The sequence below is a fragment of the Callorhinchus milii genome, unplaced genomic scaffold (assembly GCF_018977255.1).
Source record: "Callorhinchus milii isolate IMCB2004 unplaced genomic scaffold, IMCB_Cmil_1.0 Scaffold4, whole genome shotgun sequence".
Classification (NCBI taxonomy): domain Eukaryota; kingdom Metazoa; phylum Chordata; class Chondrichthyes; order Chimaeriformes; family Callorhinchidae; genus Callorhinchus; species Callorhinchus milii.
This window is the reverse complement of record NW_024704745.1, coordinates 259,076-279,957: the sequence shown is the minus strand read 5'-3', so window position 1 is coordinate 279,957 and position 20,882 is coordinate 259,076. Positions and strand designations below refer to the sequence as shown.

The window sequence follows — 20,882 nt, the reverse complement described above, 5'->3', positions numbered from 1 at the left end:
TAAGACTGAAATTAAAACCTTTCTTCCATTCTTTGTGATTTTAAAATGAAGTAAAAATAGTCTGACTGCCAGTTTCAGGCCTCTGATCTGCTTTTATTAATAAAAATGTAGAAAGTTATTGTTTTCATGAATGTAGACAGCAGACATCAGTTTGTCTCATGCCGAACCCGAAAACACATAACCCCTGCTATTGCAACACCCCCCAGCACTGCATTGGAGCCTCATCATAGATTATGTATTACAAGTCGTTTTACAAAATGAGTATGAAGTGTGCGCTATTACTGAGATTAAAATAGCTAATCTGTACCAGCAACACACCAACACAACAATCAGCGATTGAACCCAAACTGTAATCGAGCATAAATGCAGAAAGTGTATTCAGTTCCACTATTCAACCGGCATTCTTTCCCTCAATAGAAAACATCACTTCGTCCCCCAATTTAGCACATTTAAACACGTGGAGTTTATTGGTTAGAGCATGCGCCTCGCAACTTAGAGGACCTGGGTTTGATTCTCAGGCATGGAGGGCTTTCAAAGTGAGGACCAGATCTTGACGTATTCTGTGTGATGGGAAGCCAGTGGAGTTGGGCGAGGATAGGGGTGATAGGGTCGCGGAGCCTGGTGCGGGAGAGAACGCGGGCGGCAGAGTTCTGGATGATCTGAAGCCTGTGGAGGGAGGATTTGGGAGGCCGACGAGGGAGTTTGCGTAGTCGAGCCTGGATGTGATGAATGCGTGTATGAGGGTCTTGGCGGCCTGCGGTGTGAGCCAGTGGCGGAGCCGGGCAATGTTGTCAAGGTGGGGAAAGGCGGAGTGGGATGTGGGAGGTGACAGACAATTGAAGGTCGAACAGGACGCCAACGCTTTGTATTGGCTCTGGGTCCCCAAGCCTCGGCCCTTGTCAACCCACACCTAATGCTCTGTGGAATTAGGTGACCAGAATGCATCCCCTCAGGGAGAAGGTGCATTCCATTCCAACAAATTATCTCTGAGATTTCCATGTTCAACGGAATTCACAGCTTGATTTGGAGACCCTTAAGCACGGTGATGATTTCTGCACGTGTTAGACACCCACAAACAAATTGGATCAAGGGGGAGAATGTAATATACGTGTCCTGTAGCTTAGTGGTTAGAGCACTTGCCTCGCAAGCGAGAAGACCTGGGTTCAATTTGTGGCAGATTCAAACATTAGGCAAGTTTCCTCACTCGCGAGTGCTCTAACCATTACACTACAGGACTCCACTCATCACCTCCTCACTGGTCTCCCCAACTCCAACATTCACAAAGTGCAACTGAGTCACAACTCTGCCACGGTATCCTTCCCTGCACCAAGCTCCGAACTCCCATCACCCTCGGTCCCAACTGAACACGACTCCACCACCCTCTCCTTTATCCCCCCCACCCCGCCAACCCCCTCCCCAACCCCACTAACCTCCTCCCCTACCCCGGGTTTATCTGAACAGTCACACAGCGAGAAGTGAGAGAAAGCAGTTTATAAAGAGTCCGTGACGCTCTGTGGAATGAGGTAATCAGGGAGAGCGCACATTCCAGTCCCACAATCCACGGCAAGTTCCAGATCAGGCTGTCATGTGCTGTCACTGGGGCTGGGGCTGGGGGTGGGGGGGCTGGGGGGTGGGGCGGGGTCCTGACGGTGTGGCTACGCCTTTCGAAGGCCTTGAGGACGGCCGCAGTGGAGCGATCCTGTCTGGTCACTGCGCTGAAATCCAGCACCTTCAGCTGTGGGATCATCCCCAGCACTTGGCTCCTGGGGGAGGACATCGATGGGTTAACCCTGAGAGATGAAAGGTTACAACAACAACAACTTGCATTTACACAGGATAGTACAAGCGCTTGACAGTGGCAGAGCAAGGCAGGTGGGGCGGAGGGAGGGGGAGGTGGTGACTGCAGGTACTGTCAAATAGGAAGGTCTTCAGGTACAATCTGAAGATGGGGAAGGAAGGGAGGAAGGACAGGGAGAGCAGGGAGGGGCGGTGGAGGGTGGACAGGGAAGTGAGGGAGGGAATTCCAGAAGGGGGGGCAGAGTGCCAATGGTGGGCAGACAAGGTGAGGATGTGAAGCAGGGCGGAGCCCGCTGAGCAGAGGGAGCAGGTTGGTAGGGGGTTAGGAGGTGGCAAAGGTAGCGGGGAGCGAGGCCATGGAGGGCTTTGAAGGTGAGGACCAGAATCTTGAACTGTATCCTCTATGTGATGGGAAGCCAGTGGAGGATGGGGGAGCCTGGTGCAGGAGAGGACATGGGCTGCACAGTTCTGGATGATCTGTAGCCTATGGAGGGAGGAGTTGGGGAGGCCGACAAGCGGTGAGAGACAGTGGTGGAGCTGGGCGATGCTGCGGAGAAGGGGGAAGGCAAAACGGGTCATGGCACAGATGTGGGGTAGGAAGGATAGCTGAGGGTCAAACAAGATACCAAGGATCCGGACTGGGTTAGTAAAGTGCATCCATGGATGTGATGCTGTCGATGCCTGATGTGTGGAGGCAATGATGGGAACCAACCAGGAGTGCCTTGCTGACCAGTAGGAGACCAGAGCCAGTGGAGTGGAGGCAGCAAGTAGTGGGTTGGGGAGTGAGCAGGTCAGAGAGGTTGAGTAAATTAGGCCTATATTCTCTAGAATATAGAGGAATTAGAGGTGATCTTATAGAAACCTATAAGATTCTTAAGGGTGGATGCCGTGAGACTGTTTCCCCTGGTTGGAGAATCTATAACTAGGGGTCATAGTCTCAAGATTAAGGGTCAGCCTTTTCGAACTGAGTTGAGGAAACATTTCTTCACTCAGAGGGTAGTAAATCTGTGAAATTCTCTACCCCAGAAGGCTGTGGATGCTCAGTCCTTGAACATATTCAAGACTGAGGTTGATAGATTTTTAAAGGATAGAGGGATTAAAGGATATGGGGATAGGGCGGGTAAATGGAATAAGGTTAGAAGATCAGCCATGATCTGATTAAATGGCTGGACAGCCTCGACGGGCCAAATGGCCTACGTCTCCTATGTCTTATGGTCTTATAAGTGAATTGGTTTGTTTCCTGATGAGGAGATTTTAAGGGTTTGTAGAGAGGGAGGTGGGGAGAAAAGGTGGGGGTGGGAGATCGTGCGGGGTGGTGATCGAGCAGGGTGGGGTGATTGTGGGAGAGTGAGGGTGAACACCAAGCCTGGGTGGTTGGGCTGAACGAGTGGTTACCTGTAGCCTTTCTCCAGCTCTACCAGATTGCCGTGCAGTGTGAGACTCCTGAGTGGGACCACTGTGCCCAGCTTCCTGATCTCTGCCAGGTTGTTGATGGAGTTGCCGTGTAGATAGAGAATCTGCAAGTTACTGAAGGTCGTCAGTACCTAGTGACAGACACAGTGTGTGTCATATACTGTCCTCTTTGCTCTGCAGGCTCCAACCTGCTCCGTCCACCACTGGTGACCGGACCTTCAGCCTCTCTACTCCCCAACACATCCCACAGTCCCTTCGCCTCATTCCCTCCCTTGCCACCTTCAAGGCCAGTCTCAAGACCCACAGTTCAGGTCCAAATCCCTGACTGTCTAGCACCTTGGGATGTCCTCCCGACATGAAAGCGCTGTGTAAATATAATGTGTGTTGTTGACAGACCAGAGGGAGTGGGTGCTGGTTAGGTGAGGGTCCTGTAGCTTAGTGTCTAAAGCACTTGCATCACACGCAAGAGGACCTGAGTTCAATTCCCAGGTAGGGCGAAATGTTCGGCAAGTTTCCTTACTCCACACAACAACAACAACAACAAGATTCCATTTATAAAGCGCCTTTCACGTCAGGAGGACGTCCCAAGACGTCCCAAGGCAAACACGCCTGTTTACCTAGCAATAAGTAGGAACCTGGTTGTTAAGTTGATTGGCAGATCGCTTTTCCGGGGGTAATCCCTTCCAAAAAAATAATAATTTGTTCACTCAATCCTTGACTGTTGGTGAGACGCTGCTGTGCGCAATTGGCTGCTGTGTTTCATCCACAAGATATAGTCAATTCACTTTACAGTATATTTTGTGAAGTGCTTTGAGACATCGCAAAGATGTGAGAAAGCGCTATGTCAAATGAAAGGATTATTATTATTACCTACTTCCGGAAAGTATTAGGTGCAGTTTGGCAAGAGCCAAAGCTTGGGGGGACCCCAGAATGTGCGTATACAATTGTAATTTTGTTGTTGTTGGGGAAACTGCTGGAGTCGAACCAGCAACAACACATTACATTTACACAGCACCTTTCACGTCAGGACTTCCCAAGGCGCAGGACAGTAAGGGATTTGGATCCAGATGGGGGTTGGGATCAGGAGGGGTGGAGGGCAGGGTGAGGTAGGAGGGTGACCAAAGGCGCTATCAAAGAGGAGGATCTTGAAGGAAGCAAGGGAGGGAGTGAAGCGGAGGGACTGTTGGATGGAGTTCCAGAGGGTGTGGGGTAAAGAGGCTGAAGGCCCGACTGCCGATGGTGTTGTGGGCTTGACAGGGGGAGTCTTGTAGAGTGTAGGAGAGTATGGAGTCTGTTATGCTTATGGAGTGTTGTTCCTTAGGGAATATGTGGAGGTTTCTCTGTGAGCGGGAGAGGGAATGGGGTGGTCACTGTGAGAGGCAGGAAACGTACAGGATGGATGTGTGCGAGGGAGTTGAAGGAAAGATCGAGCCAGAAAAGGCGAGTGGGGTCGGCCAGCACGTGAGTGAGCAGCTCGTTCAGGAAGCTGATGTCTTGAAGCTGGTTGTTGCTGATGCGGAAGGAGCAGCTGAGGATCCTGCCCTGCTCAGTGTAGGTGTAGGGTCGCAGGCCAGGCCGGGCAGCCACGTCATAGGCCTCTGTGTGGGACAGAGAGAGGCTGAGTGTCAAACACAGCCTCACACAAGATACATTTCAATAACCCAGAGAGAGTGTGTGCTGTCACTGTCTATCACACGGGGAGACGGTGCGCTGTGACTAACATGGAGAGAGGATGTGCTGTGACTGTCTATAACGTGGAGAGAGCGTGTGCAGCAGTTTAGAGTGGGCGGTTCACGTGGAGACCGACAGCAGTGAGGACAGCCAGCTGTTTCTGTGCTATACGTAACAGTCTGTGGTTCTCGAGTCCCATTAACAGACCCGTCAAGGTGTCCAGATCCCGGTAGGAATAATCCACGATTGGCCCATATTCCGCTGGCCGCTTCTCTGGGCTCCCCATCATCAGCGGCCACCTGGGAACAAGAACAAGCCTGGAGTCTTGTAGTTCAGTGGTTAGTCCGCTCGCCTCACAAGCTAGAGGAGCCAGGTTCGATTCCCGAGTAGGGCGAAATCTTAGGCAACTTTCTTTACTCCACATGCCTCTGTTTACCAGTGGTTAGTTGATTGGCGGATCGCTTTCCGGGGTAACAATCCCTCTCCCCCAAAAATGTGGACACTCAATCCATGACTGTTTGTGGGACACTGCTGTGTACAATTGGCAGCTGCATTTTGTCCACAAAATATACAGTTACTACTCTTTAACAGTGTATCCTGTGAAGCACTTTGAGATGTCTCAACAGTATGATAAGGCGCTATATCAAATGTAAGGATTATTATGAAATACTTCCCGGTCTCTGTCCTAAAATCACCCCTCAACCCGTGCTTTCTACCTCGTTGCCTGGCGTGCCTGATAGGATTGTTATGGGTTTCTTTTCTCAATCTCATTTAGCATCTCACATCCTTCACCGATTCCCTCAAACATGTCGGAGCTTCACAAATCTCCTGCTTTGTTCTCTAGGTACCTCACGGATATGGTTCCATCTCCCTACTCTAACCCCATTCCCTGCTCTCTTCCCATTTTGACTGTACTGGTGCTCGCTCCCCCACTGGAGCTCTCAGCTCTAAACCCAATCCCCATTAAATCCAGTCGCCAGACTACGGCACTACCTCACCCCTCACGCTGCTGAAACTCTGGTCCACGCCTTTGTCACCTCAAGGCTGGACTATGGGAACTCTCTCCTCGTCGGCCTTCCCGCCACCTCCCTCCACACTGCAGGTCATTCAGAACTCTGCAGCTCGTGTACTGTCCCGCACCAGGCTTCGGGACCACATCACTCCCACCCTCGCTCGCCTCCACTGGCTCCCCATCCCCCAGAGGATTGATTTCAAGATCCTCATCCTCACCTACAAGGCCATTCATGGCCTTGCTCCCTCCTACCTCTCCAACCTACTATCCCCCTACCTACCTGCCCGTACCCTCCGTTCCTCTGGCTCTGGTCTGCTCCACGTCCCCGCCCCAACCGCCCTACCATCGGTGGTCGGGCCTTCAGCCTCTCAGCCCCGAGGCTCTGGAACTCCATCCCCCAGTGCTTTCGCCTTGCTTCCTCCCTTTCCTCCTTCAAGGCCGGTCTCAAAACCTTTCTCTTTGACCGTGCCTTCAGCTCCCCTCTCGACTCTCTTCCCCCTCCTCGCTCCCTCCCTTCCCTCCCTCACCCTGACCATTTCCCCCCTCCTCGCTCCCTCCCTTCCCTCCCCTCACCCTGACCATTTCCCCCTGCTCGGGCCATGACCCAACTGTGCAGCGCCTTGGGACGTCCTCCTGACGTGAAAGGCGCTTTATAAATGGAATCTTGTTGTTGTTGTTGTTGTTGTTACCAATGACTGTTTGCAGTCAGAAATCCACATTGTAACAGTTTCTGCCTTGGGTCAGAAATTCTAACCTTTTCTCATGGGGGAGAAGGTTCTCAGTTGATGTCTTCCTGTCAATGACTCACTGATCAGTCGTAACTTTACCAAAACTGTCACAACAACAAAAACGTTTGCCCGCTGTCTGCCTTTCCCTTACAAAACCCTCCCAATATTTCATGTGTCTGCAAATGTATCCACTTGGCCCCTGTGTGGGCTCAGTCCTTCCATGATGTTTCCTCTCCATTACTTGTGATGTCGTTTGGACAATGGTGGGGTCACAATGAAGCCTGTGATTTGTCTTTTCCTCAGGGTTTGTTTGGGTTGTAGTTGGTGCTGCTGATCTCAGTGCACAACAACAACAACGATTGATGTGTTCATTTATGTGTATAATAATTCTTGCATTTGATATAGCACCTTATCATGTCTTCAAAATCTGTACTAAGACAGTGTGTCTGTGTGTGTCTGTTTGTGTGTCCGTCAATCATGCAATAACCGATAGAGACATGATGTAGAGACATGATTTATATTTTATCGGAAAGGTCTTGCACTGGGGAGTGTCATGGGCATACTTTTTGGGGGATCTCCTATCGTTGATGAGCTATATTAAAATATGCTTTAACTAAGCCCCAAAATATGAGGTATGCATCACATTCTGCAACTGCATAGTGACAGAGGAAAGCACACACCGTTCAGAGAGATACATCTATATGCTGCAACAAATGTTTGGCACTTTTTCTGAGAGAGAGAGACTGAGATAGTGAGAGAGAGACTGAGAGAGAAACTGGGAGAGAGACTGAGGGGGACACTGGGAGAGAGACCGAGAGAGTCACTGAGAGGGAGAGAGAGAGACTGGGATAGAGACACACACACACACAGACTGGGTTGAGAGAGACTGAAATAGAGACAAAGAGAAACTGAGAGTGAGATTGGGAGAGAGACTGAGAGAGGGAGACTGAGAGAGAGAGATACTGAGCGAGAGACAGAGAGAGACAGACTGTGAGAGAAAATATATTAAAGAAGTCCTCCCACAGGAGTCCTCCCAGCTGAGCAGAGATAAAGATGAAATGTCTGTCTGTCAATCTGCATTCCATATTGGATCCTTTGGTTGCAAGCGAAGCTGCAATGTGTACAGCTAGTAATAATAATAATCCTTGCATTTGATATAGCGCTTTTCATGTCGGGAGGACGTCCCAAAGCGCTTCACAGAATATACTGTAAAGTGAATTGACTGCATATTTGTGGGCGAACGCGGCAGCCAATTGCGCACAGCAATGTCCCACAAACAGTCGTGGATTGAAAATGACCAATTTATTATTGTTTTTGGTTTTGGAGGATTATTATTATTAGACTCTGTGTGGAGTAAGGAAACTTGCCCAAGGTTTGGCCCTGATCTGCCGGGGACTGAACTCAGGTCTCTCACTTGCAAAGCGAGTGCTCTAACCACTGAGCTACAGGACTCCACCCACTGAGCTACAGGACTCCACGGTATACTGCAAAGTAAATTGACCGTATATTTGTGGGTGAATCACAGCAGCCAATTTCACACAGCAGTGTCCCACAAACAGTTGTAGATTGAGGGACCAAATTGTTTTTTGAGGGATTATTACTTTGGAAAAGCAATCCACCAATTGACTAACAACTGGAATCCACTTGTCTGAGGTTTTGCCCTGCCCGGGGATCAAACCCAGGTCCTATCGTTTGCAAGACAAGTGCTCGAACCACTATGCTACTGGAGTGTGCATCTATTATATAAAGCTATTATTATGAAATAAATAAAATAATCAGAATTGGTTGCTCAAAAATCCACAACTGTTTGTGGGACACTGCTGTGCGCAATTGGCTGCTGCGTTTCACCCACAAAACACACAGTCACTACACTTTACAGTATATTCTGTGAAGCGCTTTGAGACGTCTCGAAGATGTGATAAGGCGCTGTATCACATGCCAGGATTATTATTATTACACTGCTGGACCTCAATTATTATTGTTGTTGTTGTGAGCAGTGCTGCAGCCGGGGTATGTGAGGAGGCCATTCCCCCTGTGTGTGGGGGGAGAAATCCTTACCTGCCTCAGGGTCTGTCTCTCCCTCCATTTGTGCACGCACGCGCGCACACACACACCCCAGGCTCCGGGGTAACTGCTACGCGCAATGCACGATGGGAGTTGTAGTTCCCTGCGTCATGTGATGCCACATGTTGAGTGCCGTCACCTCGCTGTCGCCCGGTGCACGCCGGATTTGTAGTCGTCGTCGTCACGTGGTGCTGCTGCACCTTGGACGCCATCATCTCTGTTGCGCGATGCATGCTGGGAGTGGTAATTACGCGGTCCATTTTACAGCCGAGAAGACGGCCATTCGGCCCATTCCGTCTGTGTTTTTTCTTTCAAGAGCGACCCTTTCAGCCCCATCTACATCCGTCCCTCGACCCCTCCGCTCCACGTTTGGCGGCCACGACATCCCGAAACTTACCAACCTGAACTGTCCCATCAAGCAATCCCATTGGACCATCCGCCTGTCCATCAATCCATCCTGGGCTCCCATTTGACCCTCCGCCTGTTCAACCCATTCTGTGCTCTCATTGGACCTTTCACGTGTCGATACATTCACTCCTAGTCCAATCAAGCTCATCCCTAACAGCACAAGCACCGAATTCGCGGGAAATATTGCGGGTTTAACGACCCTGGTCGATACTCAGTGACTGGTGACACATTACTCGTGGATAAGCTTTACTGGTGACGTATTACACGGAAATACGCAGTAACTGGTGACATTTACGGGGAGACACCCAGTTGCCGGTGACGCAGTGTGGGGGGGGGGTCACGAGTGACCCGGATGGCGGTGACGTGTAGAGCCAATGAGAACGTGGGGCTCGCGAAAAGCGTTTGAAATTTGAATCTGACTCAAAATAACCGACATACGAAAGGCGGGAGCGCGCGGCCCCGGAGCCGCCACAGCCACAGCCCGACCCCGGGACACCGACAGCTACAGCCCCGGCTTCACCAATCCCAGCCGGATACCCGGTAACAAGCAAGTCCGCCCCTCCGGGGTCCAGCGCTTCAGTCCCGGGAGGAAGGAGGGGGAATTGGGTGATGGTGTGGGAGGGCAGGGCTCTGGGCTCTGGGCTGGGGAGCCAGTTATAATAATACTATTAATAATAATCCTTGCATTTGATATAGCGCCTCATGTCATTGAGACGTCTCAAAGCGCTTCACAGAATACACTGTAAACTGAAATTAACTCTGAATTTTGTGGATGAAACGCGGCAGCCAATTGTGCACAGCAGTGTCCCTACAAACAGCCGTGGATTGAGTGACCACATTTTTTTTCTGAAGGATTATTACTACCAGAAAGTGATCCACCAAAGAAAGTGATCCACCAATTGACTAATAATCGGGTTTCCTTCTTGCTGCTACATAAACAGAGGCGTGTGGAGTAAGGAAACGGGCCTAAGGTTTTGCCCTGGAATATACAGTTGGTTGATAAATACAATGTTATCTTCATCCAGTGAGTCTATGAACCTGTTCTTGATTTAATAAAATAATAATAATCTTTGCATTTGACACTGCTGTGCGCAATTGGTAGCCGTATTTTGTCCACAAAATACACAGCGATGACACTTTACAGTATATTCTGTGAAGCGCTTTGAGACGTCTCGAAGATGTGATAAGGTGCTGTATCAAATACAAGCATTATTATTGTTTATCGGTTTCATTTATTTTAGCAAATAACTTGCTAAGTGTCAGCTTGGCTCAATGGGTGGGACTCCTTTGAGTCCTAAGCATCAACTTGTATTTATTTCAGACAGAACACTTGAAGTGGTCATTAAAAATGCAATTATGCCCTAGTTTTGGGCTTTAAGCTCTCAGTCCAATCTGACTTCAGACTGAGGTCCCATCTACTTTGATGAGACATGGGGTTGACTTCCGCGTGTATGCGGATGACGCCCAGCTCTACCTTTCCTCCCCTACTCTCAACTCCACGACCACCGATGTCCTGACGGCCTGCCTGTCCGACGTCGAGTCCTGGACGAGAGACAACTTTCTTCAGCTCAACGTGCGAAAAACCGAGGCCCTCCTGATTGGCTCACGTCAGCGCCTCCGCACCTCAGGCGCTGACACCATCAGCATCCAAGGCTGCACTCTCCACCTCTCAAAGCCAGTCAGGAACCTCGGCGTTTTGTTCGACCCTGAGCTGTCCTTTCTCCCTCACATCCGCACCACAACTGGCACCGCCTTCCATCACCTCCGGAATATCGCCAGATTACGGCACTGCCTCGCCCCTCACGCTGCTGGGACCCTGGTTCGCGCCTTTGTCACCTCAAGGCTGGACTATAGGAACTCTCTCCTCGCCGGCCTTCCCGGCACCTCCCTCCACAAGCTGCAGGTCATTCAGAACTCTGCAGCTCGTGTGCTGTCCCGCACCAGGCTTCGGGACCACATCACTCCTACCCTCGCTCGCCTCCACTGGCTCCCCATCCCCCAGAGGATTGATTTCAAGATCCTCATCCTCACCTACAAGGCCATTCACGGCCTTGCTCCCTCCTACCTCTCCAACCTACTATCCCCCTACCTACCTGCCCGTACCCTCCGTTCCTCTGGTTCCGGTCTGCTCCACGTCCCCCGCCCCAACCGCCCTACTATCGGTGGTCGGGCCTTCAGCCTCTCAGCCCCGAGGCTCTGGAACTCCATCCCCCAGTGCCTTCGCCGCTTCCTCCCTTTCCTCCTTCAAGGCCGGTCTCAAAACCTTTCTCTTTGACCGTGCCTTCAGCTCCCCTCTCGACTCTCTTCCTCCTCCTCGCTCCCTCCCTTCCCTCCCCTCACCCTGACCATTTCCCCCCTGCTCGGGTCATGACCCAACTGTGCAGCGCCTTGGGACGTCCTCCTGACGTGAAAGGCGCTGTGTAAATGGAATCTTGTTGTTGTTGTTGTTGTTGATGTGAATTTTAAAGATCTTGTAACTGTATTGGAAAAAACGCTTTCCTGCTAATGTTCCACCTTAGACCCCATCTCTCCCATTCTCGCCCGACTCCATTGGCTCCCTATCCTTCAGAGGATCCAGTTCAAGATCCTGGTCCTCACCTCGCACCCTCCTTAGGCTCCTTCAAGTCCAACCTCAAAACCCTCCTCTTCAACCATGCCATCAGTCACTCCTCCTTCCCCTCCCTGACTCCAGCTCGCTTCTGAAATACTGTACACTGTCCAGTGCCTTGGGACGTCCTCCTGACGTGAAAGGCGCTATACAAATGTAATGTTGTTGTTATAGTCATTTGCCTAATTGCTGTGATCCTATTGAATGCAAATTGGCTGCTTTATTTGCCTACAATTGCAATCGCTATGTGGAATCCTGTAGCTCAATGGTTAGAGCACTCGCCTTGCAAGTAAGCAGACCCTGGTTCGATCCCCGGGAGGGCAAAACCTTAGGCAAGTTTCTTTACTCCGCACGCCACTGATTACCTAGCAGTAAGTAGGAACCCACTTGTTAGTCACTTTTCCGGGGATAATAATCCCTTCAATACAAAAATACATTTAAAATAATTATATGCATTTAATAATAATTTGCATAATATATTCTGTGAAGCGCTTTGAGACATCTTGAAGACATGATAAGGCGCTATATCAAATGTAAGGATTATTATTAAATACAGTCACTATATTTGATAGCAATCAAATATAGGAATTGACCTATGTTCAGATTGCTTTAGGGTTAGAGTGAGCTTCAAATTGAGGTATTGTTTACTGAGTTTAAACACTGGATCAAGTGACCCCTAAAATATAAAGGCAAAAATATAAGTTGCCAGTAACAACAACAACAACAAGATTCCATTTATAAAGCGCCTTTCACGTCAGGGGGAAGTCCCAAGGCGCTGCACAGTTGGGTCAGGACCCGAGTAGGGGGGAAATGGTCAGGGTGAGGGGAGGGCAGGGAGGGAACGAGGAGGGGGGAAATGGTCAGTGTGAGGGAAGGGAGGGAGCGAGGAGGGGGTAGAGAGTCGAGAGTGGAGCTGAAGGCTCGGTCAAAGAGAAAGGTTTTGAGACCGGCCTTGAAGGAGGAGAGGGAGGAAGTGGCGAAGGCACTGGGGGATGGAGTTCCAGAGCCTCGGGGCTGAGAGGCTGAAGGCCCGACCACCGATGGTAGGGCGGTTGGGGCGGGGGACGTGGAGCAGACCGGAGCCGGAGGAACGGAGGGTACGGGCAGGTAGGTAGGGGGATAGTAGGTCAGAGAGGTAGGAGGGAGCGAGGCCGTGGATGGCCTTATAGGTGAGGATGAGGATCTTGAAATCAATCCTCTGGGGGATGGGGAGCCAGTGGAGGCGAGCGAGGGCGAGGGGGAGGGAGGGCGAGGGTGGGAGTGAGGATGAGGGCGAGGGGGAGGGTGAGGGCGAGGGTGGGAGTGATGTGGTCGCGGTGTCTGGTGCGGGACAGTACACGAGCTGCAGAGTTCTGGATGACCTGCAGTGTGGAGGGAGGTGGGGGAAGGCCGCGAGGAGAGAGTTCCCATAGTCCAGCCTTGAGGTGACAAAGGCGTGGACCAGGGTTTCAGCAGCGTGAGGGGTGAGGTAGTGCCGTAGTCTGGCGATGTTCCGGAGGTGATGGAAGGTGGTGCCAGTTGTGGTGCGGATGTGAGGGAGAAAGGGCAGCTCAGGGTCGGAACAAAACGCCGAGGTTCCTGACTGGCTTTGAGAGGTGGAGAGTGCAGCCTAAATGCATCTAAAAGGGAGTTTTGGAGTCCTGTAGCCTAGTGGTTTGACCCTCAACTATCCATTGTCCACATCCTATCCACATCCGTGCCATGTCCCACTCTGCCTTCCCCCACCTCCGCAACATTGCCCGGCTCCTCCACTGTCTCACACCGCAGGCCGCTGAGACTTTCATACATGCATTCATAACATTCAGGCTTTACTATTGCAAATTCCCTGATTGTCGGCCTCCCTAACTCCTCCCTCCATAGGTTGCAGATCATCCAGAGCTCTGCAGCCAGTGTCCTCTCCCGCACCGGGCTCCATGACCCTATCACCCCCATCCTCGCCCGACTCCACTGGCTTCCCATCACACAAAGGATACAGTTCAACATCCTAGCCCTCACCTTCAAAGCCTCCATGGCCTTGCTCCCCCTACTTCTGCCTCCTCCTAACCCCCTAACAACCTGCCCCCTCCCCTCCCTCTGCTCAGCGTGCTCCGGCCTGCTTCACATCTCCCGCCTCGTCCGCCCCACTTTTGGCGGGCGGGCGTTCGGTTACTCTGCCCCCACCTTCTGGAACTACATCCCACAGTCCCTCCGCCTCGCCCCCTCCCTTGGCATCAACAACAACAACAAAATTATATTTGTATGGAGCCTTTCATGACCCTTCTCAAGAACCTTCTCTTCAACCATGCCTTCGGTCACCCTCCTTCCCCCCCACAACGGGCCTCCACCCTTCTTCCCCCCCCCCCGCTGCCCCCTCCACGATCCTGACCCCCAGCTCGGGTCCGAAACACTGATTGTCCAGCGCCTTGGAACATCCTCCCGACGTGAAAGGCACTTTACAAATGTAATGTTGTTGTTGTTATTAGTTAGAGCATTCGCCTTGCAAGTAAGAGGAACTGGGTTCAATTCCCGGGCAGGGCGAAGTGTTAGACAAGTTTCCTTGCTCCACACACCTCTTTATCTGGCAGTAAGTAGGAACCCAATTGTTAATCAATTGGTGGATCGCTTTTCCAGAGGTAATAATCCCTTCATCAATAAATAAAATGGCTGTCACTTTTCGTCCCCAAAAAGTCACTACACTTTACAGTATATTCTGTGAAGTGTTTTGAGATGTCTCAAAGACATGATATATCAACATATATCAAATGCAAGGGTTATTATTTGATCTTTAAGATGAGTCGGCATACAGGGGGAAAGGGCAGGTCAAAAAAATTACTTTGCTGTCCTACCATCAGTGTGTGAGCTGGCAGGGAGGGTGGGGGTAGGAGTGTGACCGAAGGTGCGGTTGAAGAGGAGAGTCTTGAGACATGTCTTGAAGGAGGCAAGGAAGGGAGCAAGGCGGAGGGACTGTGACATGTGGTTCCAAAGGGTGGGGGCAGAAAGGCTGAAGGCCCAACTGCCAATGGTGGGGCATGCCGCGAGGAGGACATGGAGCAGGCCGGAGCCCGCTGAGGGGAGGGAGTGGACAGTTTGATATGACTACCCGCTATTCTGGGGAATTCTTCCCCCAAAATCCCAGCACTTTCTCCCATGCCTTCAAAATTCTTTAAGCTTCTCTCTCTGAGCCCTATGATCAGCATCTCCCTGCTACATCCCGGTCCTGCCTAAGCTCACAGACCCTGAGCCTCTTTGAAGCATTTTGCGCACCTATCTGGTGTGAATACGCACATGTAAAGCTCACTGTCAACACTGATGGTTCTACGGCTGCGGTACTTAGAGCAGTGAAGATGAAACCAGATGCCCCAGGGGGTCAGAGGTGCACTGTTGAGCGTCTGACTTTACATTCTCGCACTGGGATTGGGGGTCAAGAGGTAGAAAAAAGGTCATTGGTTTAAAGTAGCAGGGGATGCAATAGGGGTGGGACAGGAAGTGAAGGCATATTGTGTCCAGGCTGGGGAATGTGGAATGTAAATGGTTGCCTGCAATTGTCTCCTTGTTTGAGGGAGTGCAGAGAGGAGAGCAGCAAACCCTGACCGAGGAGGTGGCAGTGAAACTCCACACACGTGTGTCTAACGTCTCTGAGCTCAGAACGCTCACTGTTCACTTCAGTGCAGTCTGGCCAGCTGGCCACTTGCTGCTTTCGTAAGCTGATATTTCAAGGCCTTATTTGGCTTCCCTTGCTCTCTCTCTCTCTCTCTCTCTCGGTCTGCTAGTTTTAGCTTGGTTTGTTACTGTGGCACGACCTGCCCAGAATCAGCGAGGCTCTGCTGAGTAAGCAGGCATTCTCTCCTGTCTGCTGTCTTTCAAACTGCTTGGCCCTAATTTTCGTGGACTGAGTCTGTTATTTTTATTGTTCAAGACGGCTTCCTCTCCTCTTGTCACCGTGCCAAACAAGCAAAAGGATTTGAATGGCAATTGGGGCACACCCTCTTTAATAACCTTGCCATCTGAATATGCTAAGAGAATTCATCTCAGCTGTCAACTAACCTCTCTTGTGGGCTAGCCCCCACCCCATCCCAGCGCTTGGCGAAACATTTGTGTGTTTTTTGATGGACAATGTTTTGAAATGCTGAGAGCCCGAAATTGGCACCTTGTGAATTGGATCTTTATTGAACATTTTATGTGTGCTCTATAAATCTTGCATTTGATATAACGCCTTATCACGTCTTTGTCTCAACACACTTCAAAGAATATACTGTAAAGTGAATTAATTGTTTCAATTAACTGTGCAGCCAAATGCGGCTGTGCCTAGGGACATCCTCCCGATGTGAAAGGGGCTATATAAATGTGTTGTTGTTTTGTGGGTGAAATGTAACAGCCATTTGCGCACAGCAGTGTCCCACAAACAGTTGTGGATTGAGTTACCGCATTATTTATTTTATTTTTTATTTTTGAATGGATTATTACCCCGGAAATCTAACAACCAGGTTTCCACTTACTGCTCGGTCAACAGAGGCGTGTGGAGTAAGGAAACTTGCCTGAGGTTTTGCCCTGCCCAGTAATCATACCCAGGTCCTCTCGCTTGCCAGAAGAGTACTCTTAACCACTGAGCTACAGGATTTATGGTACATAAGATGCTGTGAACTTTTTGTTTTGTGCATTTATTCAATTTGGCTCACCCCACCATCGGCAGTCAGGCCTTCAGCCGCTCTGCCCTCACACTAGGGAACCCATTCCTCACTAGAGATCATGCCCATTGGAGGAGAGCAATGGGCATGATCTCTAGTGTTAGTAGTAAGGAATGAAACTGGGTGTTTCGCCCACAAAATATACAATCAATTCACTTTACAAGATACCCTATGAAGCACTTTGAGATGCAAGGATTATTATTATAGGGGTCAAAAATGTTGAGAGCAGTATATCTGCACTAATTTGGTGCAGTCAAATTGTGAGTATGAATCCAATATGGGTATGTGTGTGTGTGTGTTCCTCTGTCTCTGCATGTGCTTTTCTCCTGCTCATAACAGGCTCTACAGCCACATCACTCCACTTCTTTCTTTGTGGAGTCCTATAGTGTAGTGGTTAGAGCACTTGCCTCGCTGAGAGGATCTGGGGGTTCAACTCCTGGGCAGGGAGAAACATTGGGCAAGTTTTCTTACTCCACACACACACACCTCTGTTTACCTTGGAATAAGTAGGAACCTGCTTGTTAGTTGGTTGGCGGATAGCTTTTTCGGTAGTAGTAATAATTTCAAAAATAATAATAATGTGTTCACTCAATCCTCGACTGTGTGTGGGACACTGCTGTGAGTAATTGGCTGCCGCGTTTCTCCCACAATATCCACAGTCAATTCACGTTACTATATTCTGTGAAGCGCTTTGAGACATCTCGAAGACGTGATACGGCGCTGTATCAAGTGCAAGGATTATTCTTATTAAATTTATGATGATCCTGCAAATGTGTTGAAGTGAACTGGTACCAATGTGGAGGCAGTATTTGCTGTGGGATTACGTGCTGTATGTTTTGCCTCTGTTGGATGGTTATGTTTTTCCAGGCACATTGTGTTCATGATGCCTTGTGCTGTTTTTCAGGGCTTTTGTCAGTCTAGTTCCTCAAGATGGTGCTGCACAGAACCAAGGCTGAGGCTCTGGTGAAATGGGTAAGAAGCAGCGGACAATTATAGAGATTCTGATAGCAACACTTAACTGGAACTGGCCTTGACTTGAATAGGGAACAGGGGTGGGTTGGGGCTGTAAATAGTATATATATTAAAATATATAGGGTATTAGCTTAGCTAAGCAATATCTTCAGAAGTTTGTGAATTCATGTCCATATTGGGATTTGAGCTCGTAGTCTAGGCTGACAGTCTATCTTTACAGTAAAACATGACGTCTATTCCCTTGAGTTTAAAAGGTTGAGGGCTGATCTAATTGAGGTATTTAAATTAATAACAGGGATTCGATAGGGTAGCTGCACAGAAACTATTTCCTCTAGTGGGGAATCCAGAACAAGAAATTAGAGCCAGGCTATTTAAGGGTGAAATCAGGAGGCAGTTTTTCACCCAAAGGGCAGTTGGAATCTGGAACTCTCTCCCCCAAAAGGCTGTGGATGCTGGATCCGTTCACAATGTCCAGACTGAGGTGGATAGATATTTGTTAGGTCAGGGATACGGGGCAAGGGCGGCTAATTGGAGTTGAGGTACAGATCAGCCATGATCTTATAGAATAGTGGAATAGGCTCGAGGGACTGAATGGCCTCTTCCTGTTTCTAGGTTTCTAAAAGTTCTGCAATTTGTTTTGAGGTGTTGCAATGATGGATCAAATGGACTGAAAAAGAGTTCATTGTTTCCACTCTCATACTCTTGAGATTGTAAAACATCCACTTGCGGTGCTCAGTCACACCTGGCTCAATCTTTGCAACCTGGGCTTTGGGTTTTGTGCTGAAAGATTGTGGATGTTATCACAGTGAAAGAGGATTGAGGGAAATGGGCCGAAGGTGGTGAAATGGAATTAAAATGACGAGGTTACAAAATGGGTGGGTGCTGATGTAGGGGTTGGCACGAGCCACATCTGGTTTTAGTCCTATTGTAACTGACAGATGTTGCACATTGCCACAAAATACAAAGTCACTGCACTTTACAGTATATCCTGTGAAGCTCTTTGAGACATCTCGACAATATCAAATGCAAGGATTATTATTTGGTTTTCTCTCTTTCTCCCATCAGGTTAACAGTCTTAATTTGTCGGACAAAATCGAAAATCTGGCCCAACTTCGCGATTGTGTTGTGTTCATCAAAATGGTCTGCTGGATGTGAGTGAAAGAACTGCACACAGGGCCTTTCATATATGCAGAGGAGACACCTGATCAATAGCAGATGAGGAGTGTTCGAGACCGCTATGCTGGGACTTGTTTAAGAAATAGCTCGATTCTGTCGTTAGGCGAGGAAGCCCTTTAGGCCATTGTGTCTGTGCTGCTGCTACCTCTTTAAGGGGCTTTACTGATGCCATATACCATCTCATTCCCCACATCCCTTGTGGAATCCTGTAGCTTAGTGGTTAGAGCATTTGCCTCGCAACTGAGAGAACCTGGGTTCGATTCCCAGGCAGGGTGAAACTTTGGGCAAATTTCCTTACTCCACATGTCGCTGTTTACCTAGCAGTAAGTAAGTAAATTGACAAACAACTCAGTTGTTTGTCAATTGGCAGATTGCTTTTCCGGAGGTAATAATCCGTTACTTTTTTTTGTTTAATAATCAATCCTGTTTGTGGGACACTGCTGTGTGCAATTGGTTGCCGTGTTTCGCCCACAAAATGTCAATTAACTTTACAGTATATTTTGTGAAGCCCTTTGAGACGTCTGAAAGTCGTGCTTTATCAAATGCAAGGATTATTATTATCCCTTCACATTATTCGGTGTTCATTTTTAATGGAGTGTTCTGCAAGGATGAGATCAAATGGTCCAAAGGGCCTTTTTCATCAGGACCTTTTATGAGTAATTTATGCCAGGACATTAGATTTCTGACCAGGAGTCATGTGTTTTCAGTCCCTTCCATGCCCTATAATAATAATTTTTGCATTTGATATAGCGCCTTATCACATCGTTGAGATGCCTCAAAGTGCTTCACATATACTGAAACAAAAACAAAGAAAGTGAGTCAACGTTTCAGGTTGCAACTGCGTTCTGACGAAGGGTCATGGACCCAAAACGTTGATTCACTTTCTTTTCTCCATAGATGCTATACCTGACCTGCTGAGTGTTCCCAGCGACTTCTGGTTTTGTTTCAGTATATTCTGTGAAGCGCTTTGAGGCATCTCAACGATGTGATAAAGCTCTATATCAAATGCAAGGATTATTATTGCTGTGAAGCACTTTGAAATGTTTCAATATGATAAAGCATTGTACCTTGTTTCCGGCCTTAATATGTCTTTAATCTGTTCCCTTTCCTGCTTTCAGAAGTGGGAAGGAAAGTGACTCTTATCAGATTGAAGACCAAACCATTGAGGATCGCCTTCGGTTTGTCTGCAACTTTTTAGCACGTAAGTAAAAAGTAATACATAATAAGCTAGAACCTCCTGTGTACACACCCTCAGAAGTGATCTGGACCGTGGTCGATTTCCTCTGAGAAGCTGTTAATGGCTGAATAGCCTGACGTCGACACTACCAACAATATGCACATATTATAATGTGTGTGTATTATATGTATGGCGTTTCACAATGGCGGAGTGCGACGCCGAGCCTGGGAGGGAGTGGGGAGGTGACCGTAAGCGTGGTCGAAGAGGAAGGTCTTGAGGCACGACCTGACGATGGGGAAAGAAGAAGGGAGAGTGTTATAGAGTTTCAGGGCATAATGGTTGAAAGTGAAAATGGCAGCTGATGGTGGAATGGAAGGGGACAAGCAGGAGGCGGGAGGAGTAAGCAGGTAGGGAGGTGCCAGAATATGAAGGGATTTAATTACTAGTGTATTGGATCTTGAAATCCTCCAGGAAGTAGCTTTGATCTTCACTGCACAGGAACAGTGTGTTGTCCACCATTAAAATGAGGATCAAGCTCTGGGCTCAATAAATGAAGGGTCATTTCTTGTGGTAATATGTGTGAGTGAATGGACCTGTGAACTCCCAACTGAAGGATCCAGTAAATACAGACTGAGTTTATCCATCTCCCTATAAAGCACAGCATGTAATGTTTCCTTGTAGGTCAATGCATTAGGAGATATTAGTTAGAGTGGGAGTTTTCTTCCTTTTCCTGTTTTGAATACGTTGTTTGAAGGGATGTGTGGACAGCCCTGCTTATTGAATGACTGGCCCCCCTGCTCTATTTATAGGATCAGAACGCAAGACAAGTCAGCCAGGTAAGAGCACTTCATGTTACCACAGTGACTTTTCAATGGCTGCACTTGACTTGCTGGGCATACGGCTGTTATTTTCAGGCTCTTTTGCAAAGTGTATTAGAAAGACCCACTGCTATTGCTCTGCTACATTTGTGGATATCGTAATCTCTCTCTATATATAAATGATAATAATAATCCTTGCAATTGATATAGTGCCTTATCACAGAATGCACTGCAAAGTTTGTTTTGTGGGCGAAATGTGGCAGCCAATTGCGCACAGCAGTGTCACACAAACAATTGTGGATTGAAGTGACCAAATTATTATTTTTATTTATTTTTTTGAAGGGATTATTACCCCGGGAAATCGATCCGCCAAT

At 48.9% G+C, this 20,882-nt stretch overlaps 2 protein-coding genes across 3 annotated transcripts in view; one reads left to right on the top strand and one right to left on the bottom strand.

Moving 5' to 3' along the window:
- Positions 1-8,725, bottom strand: part of LOC103190886 (leucine-rich repeat-containing protein 51) — an 8,810-nt gene extending 85 nt beyond the window's left edge. The window contains exons 1-5 of one of the 2 annotated variants that reach the window (XM_042334546.1): positions 8,680-8,725; positions 5,089-5,180; positions 4,603-4,808; positions 3,193-3,341; positions 1,642-1,790 (exon numbers count right to left, since the gene is read on the bottom strand). In XM_042334546.1, coding sequence (XP_042190480.1) covers positions 1,642-1,790; positions 3,193-3,341; positions 4,603-4,808; positions 5,089-5,170 — 586 coding nt within the window. In that variant the 5' untranslated portion in view covers positions 5,171-5,180; positions 8,680-8,725. The remainder of the gene's footprint in view (positions 1-1,641; positions 1,791-3,192; positions 3,342-4,602; positions 4,809-5,088; positions 5,181-8,679) is intronic. The other variant, XM_042334547.1, reaches the window with a different exon arrangement.
- Positions 8,726-15,007: 6,282 nt separating this feature from the next.
- numa1 (nuclear mitotic apparatus protein 1) overlaps positions 15,008-20,882 on the top strand; it is a 36,771-nt gene continuing 30,896 nt past the window's right edge. The window contains exons 1-5 of the mRNA XM_007911796.2: positions 15,008-15,379; positions 17,270-17,337; positions 18,403-18,488; positions 19,632-19,714; positions 20,500-20,526. Of these exons, the coding sequence (XP_007909987.1) occupies positions 17,296-17,337; positions 18,403-18,488; positions 19,632-19,714; positions 20,500-20,526 (238 nt within the window). The 5' untranslated portion in view covers positions 15,008-15,379; positions 17,270-17,295. The remainder of the gene's footprint in view (positions 15,380-17,269; positions 17,338-18,402; positions 18,489-19,631; positions 19,715-20,499; positions 20,527-20,882) is intronic.